This window comes from Notolabrus celidotus, chromosome 14 (assembly GCF_009762535.1).
Source record: "Notolabrus celidotus isolate fNotCel1 chromosome 14, fNotCel1.pri, whole genome shotgun sequence".
NCBI lineage: Eukaryota > Metazoa > Chordata > Actinopteri > Labriformes > Labridae > Notolabrus > Notolabrus celidotus.
In genome coordinates this window covers 26,976,034-26,994,350 of record NC_048285.1, presented here as the reverse complement: position 1 = coordinate 26,994,350, position 18,317 = coordinate 26,976,034, and the positions used below count along the sequence as shown (strand labels likewise).

At 41.7% G+C, this 18,317-nt stretch overlaps 1 protein-coding gene across 2 annotated transcripts in view; it reads right to left on the bottom strand.

Moving 5' to 3' along the window:
* The window catches only part of gbe1b (glucan (1,4-alpha-), branching enzyme 1b), a 104,762-nt gene that overhangs the window by 64,345 nt on the left and 22,100 nt on the right, over positions 1-18,317 (bottom strand). For both annotated transcript variants that reach the window (XM_034700931.1, XM_034700932.1), the window contains exons 3-7: positions 17,640-17,755; positions 15,294-15,419; positions 13,396-13,531; positions 11,514-11,604; positions 7,265-7,474 (exon numbers count right to left, since the gene is read on the bottom strand). In XM_034700931.1, coding sequence (XP_034556822.1) covers positions 7,265-7,474; positions 11,514-11,604; positions 13,396-13,531; positions 15,294-15,419; positions 17,640-17,755 — 679 coding nt within the window. The remainder of the gene's footprint in view (positions 1-7,264; positions 7,475-11,513; positions 11,605-13,395; positions 13,532-15,293; positions 15,420-17,639; positions 17,756-18,317) is intronic.

Below are 18,317 nucleotides of genomic sequence, written 5' to 3'. Positions count from 1 at the left end.
TTATCACTCGGCCTGTGGTGTTAATACAAAAGCAAATTGCATATTACAGTGTCCTCATGCTAAAGCTCAGCAATGACAGGGAAACCTGCTTAGAGAACACTAATAGAGTAAAGCTCTAATATTGCTGCTTGTAGAGGAAGATAAGGTAATCTATCATGGGTGCTGTTGTTTTACCTGCAAGCTCACACTGCTATGAGCCAATTCAAATAACACTTTTTTCCACATCAGCTTCATGCTTAGTTGCTCCTTATCAGAGCTTATTTCCTCCTCCAGCAGAACATCCGCTGTGACCCATATTACAGTATTTATGTTCTGTTGCACGCAGAGCAGATACAGAAACCTGCTGTGTTTGTTTCTAGAAGTCAATTTTGCATAACGGGTCAAGGCAACTTGTCACGATGGCAGAGAGAAAGATTTAAGTCTCTGTTTTCACAACATCACAGGTGAGCTGCAGATAAGAGCATATAAATTTAAGAAGCTGACAGGTCATTCCAGCAGAAGTGTGATGCTCAAACAACAAATGCTCGACAGCCTGATGGATGGTGTGCATTTGTTGGACCAAAAAGGACGAATAAGGTGCCTCATTTAACGCATTTCAGACTTTTTCCCCCAATCCCTGCAGCCATTAATGCAGCCCGGACAGAGACTCTGACAGGACTGACACCTGCAATAAATCCACATTTCCTGGTTGAAGCTTGATTTATTTATTTATTCAATCGTGGTGTTATTCATTTAGCGCGTTGATGCATTAGATACGCATGCAGTACAGATTTTTGATATGACTTGCTGATGATTTTCAACATGCTTTATCTTACTTTCTGACAAGATTTACAATCTAAAAGGTTTAATAAACACAAATCCTTTGGCTTTAACTTACTCTTCAGAAAACAATCAGTTTGGGAGTTAAAATGCAAATATGTTGTCTGTTCTAGACAAATGAAAGACCTACATGTGTTATACCACATATTTATACTTTGTAGCAGGTTGTAAAGCATCCTTGCAGGCTATCTGCTGATGCAGGCAGCCTCTGAGGGTAAACTCTCATCTCGCAGCCTCACATACACCGTCCCTGTATCTCTGTGCTTTGTGTCACATATCTGCCATTTGGCTTTCTGTGGGCTGCCTGGCAGCTAGCTGCTTTTGCTTGTCATCCCTGGAGGGATATTCTGCTGCCTCTGAGACTGTTTGTATGTTTAGCAACCTGTAATTAGTATCACCTTGTTCCTGCTGCCTTTCTGAATTCAATTGCTGTTTGGCAGGCCAATTCTTCCCCATCTGAGTTTTCTCCAATGCACCACATTTCAGTGGCTTCAACATATCTCTGAAGGTGTGCTGTGCATAACACAGATGTTTTTTTTCAAATGGTATGGCAATTTTTGACAACATAATCCTATAAATTATCCACAAGTCTTGCCAGAAACACAGCTTCACTGTGAGCGCCCGAGCTTTCCAACATTACTTTTTTGGATAAAAGTGGTTCATTAAGTTAATCTGTGTCTCAACCCAAAGAGTTAACCAACAGGAGGTCTCACACTCATCTGAATGTTCAGATACAGATGTTTTTTATAGAACAGCTTTATGGACATTCACCATTTTTCCTCTTTGTCCTGCTGACACCGCTGCATCAAGGACTAGACATCCATGCAGATTGTCAAATGACCTTTACCCAATAAAACTGACCATCACAAGGTAGATGTGGAACTTTTGTACAGATATGTTGACATTTCCATGGAATACATTTTGACCTCCAAACATCTATTCAGATGGAAACTGACTTCGGTTGTTGCTTGCATCAACAGATGCCTTTTGTAGCCGCGGTCACAGAGCACACTCACCTGTTGCACATGATTGAATCGGGCTCCTGCTCGCTGATAGGGTCGGTGATACTTCCATGTTAAAGGATTCTTATCAGTTTACTTGCAGGATGTAACAGAAATACTGTTATTGACTTTTGTCCTCATACAGCTCTCCTTCCTCTCTAAGCTTTGCAATTGACACATCTCTCAAAATATTGTGTTGTGAAATTCAAACTTCTCATTTTCATAAACTAAGGGTCGGTGTTATCGCTCCAAAATCGAACACAAGCAAACAGGAGCAGTTCTCCTTCACGTTTACTGTTACTTTGTTTGGATCTAAGTATGGAAATTTCTGGGTCTACTTTTAGGAAAATATTATTTCTGACTGAGATGGCTTTGGAACTCGCCAAAGTGTGCCAAACTCTGCCTCTCCATTTGAAACACTGCCTTTTAAAGAAGCTCCCATGTGTGTAAATGTGTGTAAATGTGTGTAAACGTGCTGACCAGTAGGGACTGCATTGGAATTACAAAAGGATCTGTGCCAGAACTTGGCAGACGGCCATGAGGGAGGCTGCAGCCTTACAGACGCTGCTGAGGGAATAACAGTCCCTGGGGTGCAAGGTAGAAATGGGAGGACGAGCCCCAGCTGGCACGGACACCGTAGTATTGGTTAGTGTGGAATTTCCACCCAGTTATTTAGATCAGTGTAGTTGTACAGGACACAACTGTGATGCTTTGGAATCTTGTGATACTAAACTATCAAACATTCCTCAGTCACGTGTCAAACTGTAGCAGAAATAATCTCTAGAATAAACATCTCCGGCCACTGCTAAATGTCCTCATACACATGTTAATTAACAGATCATTGTAACATCTCTCTGTAATCAACACTTTATAGAATCTAGAGATCATGAGATAGAGATAAATCCCAGCCATGATGTTTTATTTCAAGATAGATCAGAGGTGCAGATCTACTATGTTCCCATCTACTGACTTTGTCTGGTTCTATTAGAGGCTCAACGTGAAGCTCCATCCCCCGCCACCAGCACCGCCAACACCACCTAACAGTTATGTCGAGCTCATTATCCCAAATCTCACCAGAGGGAAAGAACAGCACCCCCTCTCTATGTGAGGCGATGGAGCAGAGGAAAATAATCATGGTTACTAAATACTGAACAGACTGAATCTGCATCACGTTGATGTTTAGGTCTAAGTTAAGTGACTGATCAGACTTGGGTCAGGACTAAACTCTAGTCCAAAGTTGGTCCAAGTATTAGAAAGCATAAATGCTCCAAAGGGGGCCAGAGATGGATTTTTTTTTTCTTTTGTGATGGTTTCTGCTCCGCTTCTTTAAAATAAAAACCTGTCATTTATCAGCAGGATGACTCTTTGCTTCCCTACATGTCTTCCCCTGTGTGCTCTTCTCTTAGTTTAGAATTGAAAGGATGTTTGGCTATCACATTGTGCACCCAACAGCTGAAAACTTACAGGAAAGCTGAAGAATAAAGACGTAAACAGATTAGAGTCAGATATAAAGTGTTGGGAAAATTATCTGTCCAATGATTTGTAACATGGTTGTAAAAAAAAAAAGGCAAGATTTTATAAACAACAGCTGTTCACAGTAGGGATGACCACAATTAATTGATTATCGATTAATTGATTGTTAAGAAATTACACGAAACACGCATTTTTGTTATCAATTTTCCGTTACGTGGAACAAACATCATGTGGTCTCATATTACACTCAGCTATCAGGGAGGTGTTTAAGTTTAAATCATGTTTCGATGTGAATCAGCTGTTAAAGGTGTTGCGCACAGCGAAGACGCTCTGCTGGCGGCTGCGGCTGCGCGTCAGGTCTCCCCGTGCGCTTTTTTAAAAGAGGATCAATACAAATCTGCTGCCAACTACGACACAGACACGAAGGTTCACAACTGTAAACAGGACATTTCCCACCTTTGGATACGAATGCAACAGACAGGTGGGAAATTCAGGTACACTACGTTTACAGATCAGCAACATCAGAGCCGTCTGAGCTTTTCTGCAGCTGCTGATTATGACCCGGTTGCGCTCCTGGCTGACACCTGATCAAATACACGTTTATTTTTCTCTATAAGAACGAGTAGGCAGAAAACTGGACACTGGGAGTCTGAAGTAATTTTCTGTTAGTAGTCTCAGCCTTCACTTTATAAGATTATGTCCGCGGAGAATATTTTAATGAGCCTGATCATTGATATTCTGCGTGTCAAACATGTACCCGTATTCAATCCCGTCAGTGATATGCATTTTGTTGCTATAGAAAATATAAGGGGAAGACAACGTATGTGGCCTTTTTTTTTGACGTAAGAATAATAATGTTTTTGTTTTTTTTTATCAATTAATCGATAATTGATGGTTAACATTTCCAAAGATCGATCACGGAAAACACTTAAAATGTACATCCCTAGTTCACAGACATGAAACCCATGTGACAGAAGCTAGTTTCAGTGTGAGGGTAACATGATTTACAAAAAACACACCTTGATCAATGAATTGATTCCAAGATTACGCATCATTAAACCGTTATCTGCCTTATCTGGGTTCTGAAACATGAAATTTCTCTTTTATGTCTTTTGTCCTCATATTTAAGGATCACAGATCACAGACAAATTCACTATTTGTTTCTTTCACACATAATAATCCAATATTTGAATGTACTAAAATACACACACACGCACACACACGCACACACACACACACAGAATAATCTTGTCAAAGAGAGAATTATTGCTCCTTGGTCCTCAAACACGGCCGCTCTCACAGCATGAGAGCACGGGGAAGAGTTAAAACGAGTTTTCAAAAGCCTGGCCTGAGGCCTAGTTTTCATATCTTAAGAATTCACATAAAGATTGATGAAAAATGGATGCAAATGATCCAGAGAGAGGTGGGGGGATTACAGAGCGAGCCCACATCAAGCTTCTCAGAACCCTCACATCTGAAGGCCCTGATCTGCAGAGAGGCTCGGCGACTGTGACCGCCACCGTACAGTGAGCCGCGTTCACTCGGTCACCGCTGCAAGGTGACTTTAATGTCTTTGAAACGGTTTATAAAAGAAACAGGGCTTAAAAATAACACCGATATCCCTGTGTTACTTTCTGCTCGTTGCATGAAGAGCGGTTGTGTCTGGTTTGCCACCTCGTACGTTTACAAGTTAAATAACAAGTGAAGAGTTGAAGAAGTCTTCAAGAAGGTGGACAAATAAATGAAGGCAACATTCTTGGATGATTCAAGGGCACTCAGAGAGTCTCACCTCAAAGCAAAGAACTTATCACCTTTTCCTCTGTTATACTCAAATGATTCATCCAGTTTGATGACTTGATATCAGACTATAAGATATATTCTGTAAAGAGATGCAAAGAACCTCCCGACTCACAATGCCTTTAGATTCAGCAAGGGCAAGTGTCTGCAGAATGTCTTCCAATGTAGACGGCTTTGACTAAGAGGGTCCTCCAGTAAACAATGAGACATCAGCTTCTATTCAAACATCTTTCTCTCAGGCTGAGTCGAACGTCTTGTGGAAAAGTTGAATAAAAACACCAACTAAGAAGAGGTGCTCTTAGATAAAGACGCAGACTTGGGAGCGGAGCAGAAGAGGCAGCCATAAGGAATATATATCTTTGCTCTGATAGCCAGTATCAGTCAGCTTCCGTCACCCTAATAAGAACATCACGGTCAGAGTGTGATGGCTGATAGCCGGGCGGCTTGATTAAAAACAGACCGTGTTTCAGACTCAGATCTGGGGTTCATTTCCTTCCAAAGGGAGCAGCAGAAGAGCTTGACACAAACGACACGTCCAAACAACCTGAGAGAGGCAGGCGAGACAAATGAACGGCCGATGACATTGTGAAGCTCCTTTGGGCTTTAACAAATGGCTCCTCATATGCCTCCCAGCCGTGGCATATGTCTGCACCATGTTTAATGAGTGCTTCGGATATGAGGAGAGTTCAATAACTAATGAAAGAAGAACCTTGTTCTCTTATTATAGCTCCCATGCCTGACACTAAACATTGTATAATGTATTGGAAACTGCTGCTGCACACCAACACACACTTATTAGGAGCCGGTTTGATAGACTCAAAAGCGGCTGTTCCCTCTAATGTGTGCTGGGATCATTTTCTGGGTACAGAGGCGAGAGGAGACACTTAATTAACACGGCCTACAACAACTCCAATCAATAGTTTAGGTTTACACTGAGCACCAGCAGAGTCACAGAACAGCCTGAGACTTAAGGCCTTTTATGATCTTCCTTTCACTTTTATAATTAGCCAAAAATATGCGCATTAGCAGAGCCTGCCAACACTGTACCATCCAATCATTACTCATAATGCATTAAAATTCAGCTCCTGTCTGGGCAAATGTGTAAAAAGGTAACAAATCAAGAATATTTGAGGGAACTTAAATTCACCACTAATAGCCTTTTTTTTTTTTACGCCTTAGGAATATCAGATTAACAGTGAACCCCAGCGCACGGCCATTATGCCGAGAGATGTAATCTGTCATTCTGAGATCATGTCAGGCTTTTGACCTTCAGCACATCACACAGAATCAGATAGACTGAGAGAAAATAAAGAGTGGTATGCCAATTTCCGTTTGACCTCATCCATCAATCTGTTCATATGTTGCTCATACATATCTGCAGCTTCTAAAACCTACGTGTCGTTCATCAAGCTCGCTTTAAAATGTAAATATTTGAATTTATATGATGTAGTCCTGACTGGTTCTAAATCTCTCTTAGCTGTGTAGCATCATGTGTCATATTTAAATGCAGCTTTGAGACTCTACATATAAAGCATTATGTGGACTGGACTTACAATTGCAGTAATCAGTGAACAGTTTCTCGCTTTTACATCTTGAACGGCACTTAAAGGCTCAGAAAAAAAGGGGACGATGGATTTAATTACAATTATGGTGGCATAAAGTCAAAGACAAAGAGTCTAGCAATGCTGGTTTCAAGTAGATTAACTGTTAATAACCTGTTTTACTGCTTCTGTGCATCAGTACATAGTGTTAGTGCTCTGTTTTCTGTATGAAATGTGGTCCTTGAAGCTCTCAACTCCAGAAAAACTTTGCAATCAGCTTTAAGTGTTCTCTGGGAAGGGTTTCTCTACTCTGTTGAAAATGAATATGTAAGTTTGCACACAAGGGGCATCAAACTGGCTTTGCAAACCTGCTTTAAACATATGCACTAATGCCCTTCTGCAAACATCTTGTTTCACTGCACAGCATATTCTGGTGGCAATAAACTGATAGCATCATATGCTTAAATAAAACAACTCTTTGTTCATACATCTTGATGTGAGGCACGGAGGTGGTAATACATCTGTAGATATTTATATTTCAACTTTATGTTGAGTACCTTTCTCTAAAAATATGCCCTTAATGGCCTCTGACTTTACTTTTGGCACCTCTCATCTAACATGACGATGACGTACCTGGAGTAGTTGAAGAGACGGCTGTCCCACATGGCGTGATCTCCTCTGGGTGGAGAGTGGAAGAAACAAGAGTCGGAGCCATCGAAGCCGTTCAGGCCATCCTCTGTGTTTTTGGAGGCGTGGCTGTGAACGACGTCCAGCAACACCACGATGCCCATTGAGTGAGCAACATCTATCAGCTGCTTCAGCTCATCAGGGGTACCGTACCGACTACAGAGACACACAGAGAGACAGGTTTGTATTAGTTCACCATGACCAGACCACTTCCTCAGCACCTTCTTCTCAAACGAGCCCCGGCTTCTTATCTTGACCCTTTATTTAAACCCTGATGACAAAGTAGCTGGAGAGGGAAAATGGACCAGTCTTACTAACTTGAACTACAGACTGTATAAACAGTGTCAGTGACGTCACCCAGCTCTGAAGAGGCATTCTGAAGCCAAACGATGGCGGCTGCCAGACTGAAAATGTTTACTCAACCTAACTTTCAGACAGCCCAAACACAGACACAGAGGTGGAGCTGAGGTAGGCCTTTGCCCTACTGGCAAACAGCTACAACACTAACGCCTGTCAGTCAACTCATCCATGCTCACATTATGCCAATGTATGCATAACTCTTCTTCTTGATATAACCAAAACAGATGCTTTATACAAAAAATGGAACCCTGTATAGTTCTCGAGAATAAAGACATGAGCTGTCGATACTTAAGCTATTTTAATTTAGTTAAATTTTGCTGTAAAAATGGGCATCTAAACCATAGAGTGTATAAATAATGGACGTAGTATACGTGACGTTAACCATCTGTTTCTGAAGCATTGTTTTGAGGCCAATCGTTGGCGGCCATATTGGAAATGTTGAACTCAACCTAACTACTGTCAAGCGAGTGTGACGCAAAGAGGCGGGCTTTGAGACTCCTAGCCAATAGCTACAGTGTTCCTGCATGTCAATCAAGTCAGCTGTGCCTCTTGTAATGGAAAACTTGTAATCTTAGTATCTTCGAAATTGCAGTGGTATGAAAAAATTCACCCCCCCCAGTGTGTGCCGATCGAAATATGAGCTATCCAGACTACACTCGTTTTTTTGTACCAGGCTGTAAACATGTTTATTTCTGCTGTTTATTTCTAAAGATCAGCTTTTTTGAATTGGTGTATATGTGGTTTCTGGTACTTCCGGGGCCAGCCTCTAGTGGACACTCAAGGAACTGCTGTTTTTAACACTTCCGCATGGGCTTCAATTCTCACATCCCGAGGTTGTCGCTTGATCTAAATATGAGACCTGATACAGCCAGGCTCCGGTGGACACTCAAGGAACTGCAGTATTTTGCACTTCAATATATGGAAGTGTGAAAGGCTGCAGTTTTGGCTTCATTTTCGTTAGTTTGAAAATGAAGCTAATATATTGTGGTTAATTTCTACACTATGAAGATGTCGTCTGCGTATCTTTTGTATACATCTGTAAACACAATGATGTATACTCTCTCTTTCTGTCAAAGCTCCTTTTTTTTCTGTCCCAAAAAAATATTTTTGTTGTATTTCAATTTGTTTAATAACAGAACTTGTTCAAACCTATCCTGAATAATATATAATAAAAGTAACATTCTTCCTCCCCCCAAAAAAACTTGTCTGTAGGTTGTTCATCAGACATCCTTGTTTTTTATTGGTTTTAATTTGTACTACAGTGAAACAGATTACCACACACTGAATACACCTCTGTCTCCTTCTTGGATCATTCACTGTATTAAACAGACCGGACACATGTGCGTCATGTTAAAGGTTTGAACTCCTCTTTAGTCCTTCACACTATTTCAAGAGTAATAAAGAAGACACTGTGGTAACTCCACAGAGTAACTGCGGCAATGCCTTCATGCCCCCATTCTAAACCCACACACACATATCTGTGCCATTCGCTCTTTATATTGTCCAATAACGTCCTGTCTGTCCTTCCAGTTATCATAACATCAACTTCCTTGCAAAACAGGACACATAGTGACAGTATTTCCCTGCTTCCTGCTACTCCAGCGCTCAGGTCTTAAATGACACTGAGAGATCAATCATGGGTGAAATTACACTATATACATTACACTCTGGGTTTATGCTCTACTATGAGCAGAGGAGGAGGAGGAGGAATCTCTGAGAGAAGATAAATGCTAAGACTAGCCCATCTTTATCTGCAACTCCCTCCACTCTGCGGATTTACAGCAAATGGATTTACAGGGAGATTATTGCTGGTGTCAGACTTCCTAACCTTGACATGAGGTGAATATTTCTATGATATGGAAAGTTGCTCACTCAGTTTCTTCTTTTTAAGCAGACCTTCCAATAAACAGCAATTTCTCTCAAACTATTTTGGTCGTTCTTGAGGGCAGATGCTGTAAGTGACAGGAGGAGTGGTAGAAAATTGCAAATTGTGCATTTTCCTTTTCTTTTCTGTTTTATTATATTTGTCATTTTAATTGTGCTCTTCTATGCTTGTCTGAATATTTCCTAGCTTTTAATGTTTTAATGTAAAGCACATTGAGTTGCCCTCGTGTATGAAATGCGCTATACAAATAAAGTTGCCTTGCCTTGCCTTGCCTAGAAATGACATGTGAAACACTGCAAGTTAAGAACCACCCCTCTGGACACGCCCCTACATACAGACTGAGGTATTGCTGAGTGTTTACATTAATGACTGGAAGTTTGAAATATGCCTTGTGCTGCTTCTTTTGGGAATACAACATGAAATAACCAAGCAGCAACCTCAGGCCATGATAATTGAAGCCAATGCAGAAGTGCAACAAACTGCAGTTCCTTGAGTGTCCACTAGAGGCTGGCTCCGGAAATACCACCAGAAACCACATACACACCAATTCTAAAAGGTCGATCATTACAGCAGAAATAAACATGTTTACAGCCTGGTTCAAAAAACAAGTGTAGTCTGGATAGCTCATATTTCGATCGGCACAATCGACGCGGCAATTTCGAAGATATATAGATAAGATATTAAGATTGAGTGTGCGCAGGCATACACATTGGCTACGTCTAATTTATAAATGTCTTCTTGGCTTGGTCCCAACATATTTATGTGTGTATCTTCAAAGATCAAAAAGCCACTATGCCTTGTGTCCTCAACACTTTACAAATGTGTGTTCCCCATATTCGGACAGAGTTAAGTTAGAGAGCGTTCAGTTTTGTTGCTCCTACTGCCTGGAATAAACTCCAGAAGGATTTGAATATGTCAGATCTTATCTCACTGGACACCTTTGGGTCCATCTTAAATGAAAGACAGACCCCAGAACAGTGCCTGTGTTTTTAAATGCTGTTTTGTAATCACAAATTTCACTTTATTTGAAAATAAGTTGCACTTTTAAATTATTGATTGCTTCTACATACTGTCTGTATATATGCTCCATGCTGTTGAGTTGTGCTATTTATTTTGACGTGTGCTGCTGACCTCTTGGCCAGGTCGCCATTGTAAATGAGGTCTGGATCTCAATGGGTCTCATGTGGTTAAATAAAGGTTAAATCATTTTTATTTTTTTTAAATTGCAAGGTTTCCATTACGAGAGGCACAGCTGACTTGACTGACAGGCGGGAACACTGTAGCTGTTGGCTAGGAGGCTCAAAGCCCGCCTCTTTATGTCACACTCGCTCAACAGCAGTTATGTGGAGTTCAACATTTCCAATATGGCTCCCGCCGACAGATGGGTGACGTCACGGATACTACATCCATTATTTATACCGTCCATGGAAATAACCCAACTGTTGAGTGTTAACAGCACTTTATAACAATCTTCAATAACAGAGACTACAGAAGACAGCTTCAAATGTCCTAGACTTCAGATCAGCTGTTTCCTTCCACTTTAAAGAAATGCGCACACAGGCTTTTGTCTTTCACATCACGTTCAGAGTGCACGCTTCGTTTCTTCTGAATCACTTGATTCCAGTAAGAAAAAGGCAGATTCTACCACAAACAATGAAAACTCCAACACAGACAGGTAATTACAGTATGCAAATAAACTGAATGACTAATGTAGAAAAATGTTGCCTATTAATAGCATTGAAATGTGTGTGTGTGTGTGTGTGTGTGTGTGTGTGTGTGTGTGTGTGTGTGTGTGTGTGTGTGTGTGTGTGTGTGTGTGTGTGTGAGGAGTTACTATGAAAACGCCTGAGATAATAAAAATGCTTTACATGTTTTTCTATCTAACTTGACACCTCTGCAATCAAGCATGTACAACATACATAAATCATATTAATTTTGACGTGTGTTTACCTGGAGGCAGCGAAAAAACTAGTAATCTGATATCCGAAGCTTGCATAGTAGGCGTGCTCCATGATAGCCATCAGCTGGATACAGTTATAACCTGGAGACAGACACCAGAGAGAAGAAAAAAAACAACATGGAGGACATGAATAAAACCCAGCTCGTTAGATGATATACAAAAGGTCAGCTAACAATGCAGATCATTCTTGGAAGCACAAACAGAGCAGATGACTTCTGTCTGCAGACCACATTATGTGAGAAGTTGTTACTGCTCAGCTCGCATCTGAAACATTAAGACTGTTCGACCTGTGTCAGTCAGACTGTGTATTTGAGCTCCAGGCGTTTCCTTACTGACACGCGGCTGAGCTGCCGTAAAGACAAGCTGTGGCTACAGGGAAACACCAGCTATCAGAGTCAGGAGGTCATGTACGACATTTCAAAAAGGACCCGCAAAAAAAAAAAACTGCTTCTATGAATAAGAGAACAACAGGCTTTTAAAGTGCCACTGAGCGCTCTGGAGGGAGGCCCTGCGGTTTCTCACTGTTGTGTGGAGCAGATTTGTTTATTTATATCGCTGCTCCTTTCAGGCTGGAGAGAGAGAAACTTTGGCTTCTGAGGGAGAGTGACAAAGCACAGGGGTGAAAGGAAGTTTCTCTTTTTTTTATATTCCTCTATAAACTCTCTCCTCTGTCTGGAAAATGAAATGGCAGGACGTCAAAGGCAGACGTCACTAGAGACGCTGGAGTTTAGCCTCCTGGAGAATCCTATTGTGCAGATTCCCTCAGCTGCTGCAGGTGATTCTTTGACAGCGTTTACTCTTAAACAGGATGACACGAGGAGGCAAACAGCATTTATCAGATTGCTTCTGGTTTGCTGCGCCAGTCATACCTGAGCCTTTTAATAATGTCACCGCAGCAGGCTCGGGCTGAATGTATAATAATAACACCACAACTTATATGAGCAGCATTACAATCTGAGGCAGGGCTCTGTTCTGCGAGGTTGAAAGTCACATTTGAACTCGGCTCTTTATCATAGGTCCAGTTATTATGAAAATTAATCAGACATCCCAGTTAATGAGTCGCATGTGTAATGAGAACACGCAAAAAAAAAAGTGAGAGCTCAGTGATTTTTCTTTGGAGTATAACCAATTATTCTAAAAAGAGGATAAAGGGGAAAAGGTGACGCAGAATTTGTAACTCCTTTGTTAAAAAATCAACCTGAAACTAATTCTCTCCACAGAGGAAAAATAACTAATGATGACATTAAAATAACAAGGTTAACTTTCTATAAGTTCCTCTGTGTGAAATATGTTTTCTTGAATGATATGAAAGAAGATAGCTTTCGTCCTCTGTTGCCAGTCTGGGGGAAGATCATGCAAATAGAAACAAGTTGTCAGTTTTGGAGCCATAACCGCTGTGTGCTGTGTGACTGGTGCTGTGGAGCCCTCCTTACAAAACACAGCCCGCTCCCTGCAGGTCATGCCAGTAAACAGGATGTTGACTTGCTGATGTGCTTTTGTGCAGAGGGAGTGTGACAGGTCTGCCACTGAAAATAGTGCTGCTAGAGGAAGAGCGGCTCTCAGAGCTGCTCGGCATGTCTGCTGGGCCGTGCACCAGGGCTGACGGAGATGGCATGGGACACTGGTGGTTCTAAAAACATGAATCTCAAACCCCTCAGGTGTTGTTTTTCCAGCACCCATTGTTGGCTGTGATCTGATGTGTAGGGGGGTATATAGGAACGTCACCTCAGGGCTTTACTACTTGTTTGATTTTGGCTGCGATGGATACAAAATGTTCTCAAGTTGTCATCAAGAGTTGGACTGAGGTTCGACATAGGAACACTACCTATGAGTGACGCCAAAAAGGAAGAGAGTTAAAGTCTTGTGTCTTACCGAGGTCTTTAATACGAGGCAGCACTTTGGTTGTGAAGTTGGTGTATGAGGCGATCTCTGCCTCAGGTGAAGCAATGCCCACGTGGGCCTCGTATATGCGCAGGCTCGTGGGCTTCTTAGGGCGAGGGTGGATATGCTGAAGAGAGAAACCAAAATTGGACAGAGAATCATGAAAGAGCCCCGAACTTCTTCCAAAAAAGGTCTAAAAATAGCGCACATTTGGTAAGTAATTATGAAGCAAAAGGTCAAAGACACAGTGTGGGTTCTCTGCGTCTCTGCAGCAATATTACCACTGAGGCTGAAAATGGTTCTGTGCATGTTAAATATTAAAGGATTCATGATTCACACTGTCTGTGTTACACAACGGGAGAGGGATTTATTTTACACATAGAGCTCATTTCCTGATGGCCGCCTAGCAGGCCCTTTTGAACCCTCCATTGTAAGTACATGATTCAGCCACTTGTACATAAAGTGCATATACCGCCACTAAGAGGTCTCCTCTAATTAAAACGTTGCCAAATAACCAGCGATAAAGAAAGCAAGGTGGTCTTTAACAGCCTCTTATTGTTTTTGCCTTTGTGCACTTGTGCTGAGGGCGTCAAGCAGCATTGAGACGCATTCAGAGCCTCTCAAATCAGCAGCAAGCAGAGACTGTAGTGAGGCCACCGCAGCTGCAGATCTGAGATAAAGGCTGATTGCAAATGTAAATGTGTATGTTACACGGCGAGAAAGAAGAGCGGACATTAGCTTGATGAATCTTCTTTCAATTTTTATGAGCTTTGATGAGTTCTTTTTCAATATGAAGCCCTCTTGTGTTTACAGAAAACCCAGTATCAGATCAGTTTGCCTGAATGTGTGAGATTTACTGAGGAAAGACACGGATCGTCACGTTTGATATCAAACAAGGTCATTACGCAATATTAAGATAAGAAAATGCTCAAAGCCACAGAGAAGGATTAAAACAGCTTCTTGAGGATTTTTAAACTGCACTATTTTATTTCAATATTTACTAGGGATGTAAGGATACACTCAACCCATGATTCGATACTAATCTTGATTTTAAAGAAAACTGGATTTAACTCAAAATCTAAATAATTATTATTTTATTTCAATTCTCAGATATGGACAGTTGCAATATTTTTTTTTTCTCTTATATTTCTTTGTAAACAAAGTAATCCTTTTTCATTTTCAAGGTGTGTTGTAACTCAAATAAAAGCACTGCATACTTTTTTTCAGCACCTTGCAAAAAAAACTAAAAATGACCGTACTAAAGTACCTTGTTGGAAAATTTCAGAACAATTATAAAGAAATGGAAAGTGAACGATTCCCAAATGAAAGTATTAGATATTAAATATCAGCATAACTGCAAGGTCTTCACCTGCTACCGCGACGTCTGTTATCCTCTACTCAGTGTCTGTTTTGAAACGGCCTGCTACATACTAACTATGAATGTAGTAGGCAGCAGGTACTGCCTAATACATACTACATTTAGTATGTAGTATGACTGTTCTGTTGGATCTGTTCTGCAGTATGCTGAGCCAGACGTCACTGGATTTCCGGTTTTGGAAAGCGGAAGTAAACAACGGCCAAGCTGATCGCAAAACTGCTCATTCATTTATAATTTAAAAGGTTAAGAGGTGGTTTAATGATGTTGAACAAGTGGAGGGAAACGCATATAGCGTCTTCTTCTGTTTAAAAATGATATCACAATACACATTTTGTTGAATCGATTTTAATCATCACTTATTTGTATCGATTTTCTACCGTCTTATGATATTTCTTTACATCCCTAATATTTATAGTACCTTTTTTTAAAATTCTGATCAATCACAGCTGAAAATAATAAATACAAACATGAAATAAACACTTGGGGAAAAAGCATTACTGTAATGACTTACAGTGTAAGGTTGAGGGGGGTCCCAGTGCACCCAGTCATAGATGACAGCTTTCTCCTCCCTTGTCACATATTTCGCCCAGGGTGAGATCCGGTAAAGCCGCTCCCCCGCCTTGGTGTGAACAACCACCTGGGAAATGAGACAAATGAGCGTTGTGTTTCAGCAAGGGCACTTAAACAATGACACAGAGAGGGGACATTCAGATGACACTAAAGGCAATTTACATAAACCGGGAGGACGGGGACACACACTATGTTCAACAAGAGGATGAGGGATATGGACCACGTGAAACATGGTGTAGGTTTGGAAATCTGGACTCACAACATAGTGAGGGGAGAGCTATAGGAGGCAAAATGAAGTGAAAGTGATGCAAAAGTGAAAATGTAATTATGAAAAAGGAAGAAAGTCATAAATCAGCGGATGCTTTAAGGTCCTCTGTGAGCCCCGCGTGTTTTTGTCCCTGCATGTATGTGATTTTACAGTCAGCATTTATTTACATCTTCCAGCCATGAAATGCTTACATCATAAAACTGAGCAGTTACTCGTCATCCATTATTCAGAAAAGATGGTAAAGACTGCTCTACTCATACAGCAAACATTTTTCAACATGTCCCATGACAACCCCTGCCCCACTGAAAAACCCTCACATTGATATATTACACTGGACTCCCACTGAGCATTAAAGACACAACATGGTCTGCAGGAGAAAAGGCTGCAGTATTGACCGGAGTAGTTGTTGGTGGGAGTCTGGGTTCGATGGAAATTGTGCTGCGTTTTATTTTTGTGAGCAAATCTTTTGATTTCAACACAGCAACTTTCTGGCCCGTCTTGAGAGAGGGTTTGAGCCAGGGAGTAATTTAGAAAACTAGGAAATCTAAATCATTATCCGTTGCCTCTCATCTATTACGCTTAGAATTGAAGACTGGAAGGGGGTCAAATAAGTATAGTTTGGAAATCCAACTGAAGAGTTACTTTGCCTCCATCAGTCAAATAAGAAAGGAGAAAGCCAGCATGAGAGGGAGAAAACCCACCAAGAAATCGATCCTGCAGTGTTACCCACAGTGTGTGTTCGCCCTGTTTCGTCCCCTGCAGAAACCAGCATTAGAACCCAACTAATTCTGGCCGCTGTTGTGAAGTAATGACTGTTCCAATGCCACCTGCCTGTGAGATGTTGGCCAGACCCCCCTCTGGGGTTTTTTCATTATGGCCAGGCCACCTGAGGGCGAGCTGCCTGGCTCCCCTTATGACATGCTTCACAGTTTATAGGATTAGGAAAAGATAGTTGGATAAATGGACTGGCATAAAGTCTGACAGAGCCGGTCCTTCAGACAAATTGGCCAGCATTAGGCCCATTAAAGAAAAATCAGACTGCTGGGCAGGCCGAGGGGTGCATGAACGGGAAAAACAACTGAGAGCCAGGCATATGCGAGAAGTTAGGTGTGGATGACAACGAGGTTGTTAAATCGCTTAGATGATACTTTGGTTCACTTCTTTAAAGTCTTCCAAACTCTCACATTAAGAGCTCATTGTACAAACTGTACCCACAAAAGGACACTGCTTGTTTATGGAGACAAATTGGGCCCAGAACAAAGGGGATGGGAGGGCAAGCTGCTCTACACGAGAGCGATTGGAGCCGGGCTTGTGCCTCCACGAGGGAGTGCTGTGGAACTAATTCTAAAGTGGAGCTCACAGCGAGACAGCCATTCACAGGCAGCGGGGGGGCACAGGGAAAGGCCAGGTGCCAGCTTTTCCATCTGCTTCTTATCGTCCTTAGACTGACCTCCGCTGACAATGGGAGCCGGGCAGCCTGTCCAGGGCGCAGGAGTGTGCCAGCGATGACCCGGTCCCAAGGAGAGAGGCGCCACGATGCCATCCATTCCACGCCTGGCATCTCATTTCAGGATTATTTCTCATCCTCACTGCTAGCTTGGGAGACAATGCATAATGGGAGGTGCGTCTTTTGCATTTAACCCTGATGAATTATTTACCAGAGCTAAAAACCATTCGTCTGCACGCAGTGAGGGCTGAGCTTTGCACAGAAAAATACAACAAAATGTCCTGAGGGAAACCTGCCGCAGGCTGGAGCTGAAATAAAAGCCCTTTGTCGGGCTCCTCAGGTGTATCTACCTTCCACTGTGCAGATTGTGTACATACAGTAATCTCCATCTGCGCGCTGTGAGTATGACATGTTGTTGATGGCGACACGCCAGGTTTCCACTTGGTTCATAAGACACCACACATGACAGGGAAGCTCCCCGGTGCATTATAGTGACAATTCTTAGCACCACCGTGGCAAGACAACTCCTGCTGAGGGCGTGAAAACAGGTATGAAGATGTTGTGTTCTCTACCTTCAGTTTGGTGTTGTGATCCACAGCTGGAGACTTGTCAGGCTTTGGCGGCAGAACCAGTTCCCATTTGCCAAATTCTTTTTTAGAGTATGGGTAGGAGAATTTTTCCCAGGCATCTACGGGGGAGACACAGAGAGGATTTAAACACATTAGATTAATGAGTCTAAGACACACAGCCAAACATCACTTCTCATTAGCTGTATTCCGATCAGAGAGAGAGGTATGATCAAAGATGGTCCTATATCATGTGAGCTGCAGATCTGGGAGAGAATTAAAAAAAATTCTAACTTTGTGAGGCAGAAATTAGCTTTTTTCTATCTTGTTTTAAAACCTTATTACTCCTCAGATCCCTGTTGTGAAACCAAGTAAGGTCATAACCCCCAGGTTGAAAACCAGTGTGGTAAACAATTAGCTCTTGTCTTCTGCTCCTGTGCAAATTAGCCACAAACAGTTTCTATGTCCAAAACAAGGCATATTGCTGCTACAACTGTGCACAGTGGGAAGTAAAAAAACAGAGCAGCAACACATTACCAATCCAAAGTTAATGTTCACTGTTTTCAGTACATCGCACAACTTTATTTCAAACACCCCCCCCCCAAATAAAACAGAACTATTTTAGCTTGGTGCAGAAACATCAGTCCACTCTGGACTTTATTATACCTTTACATAAATATATTA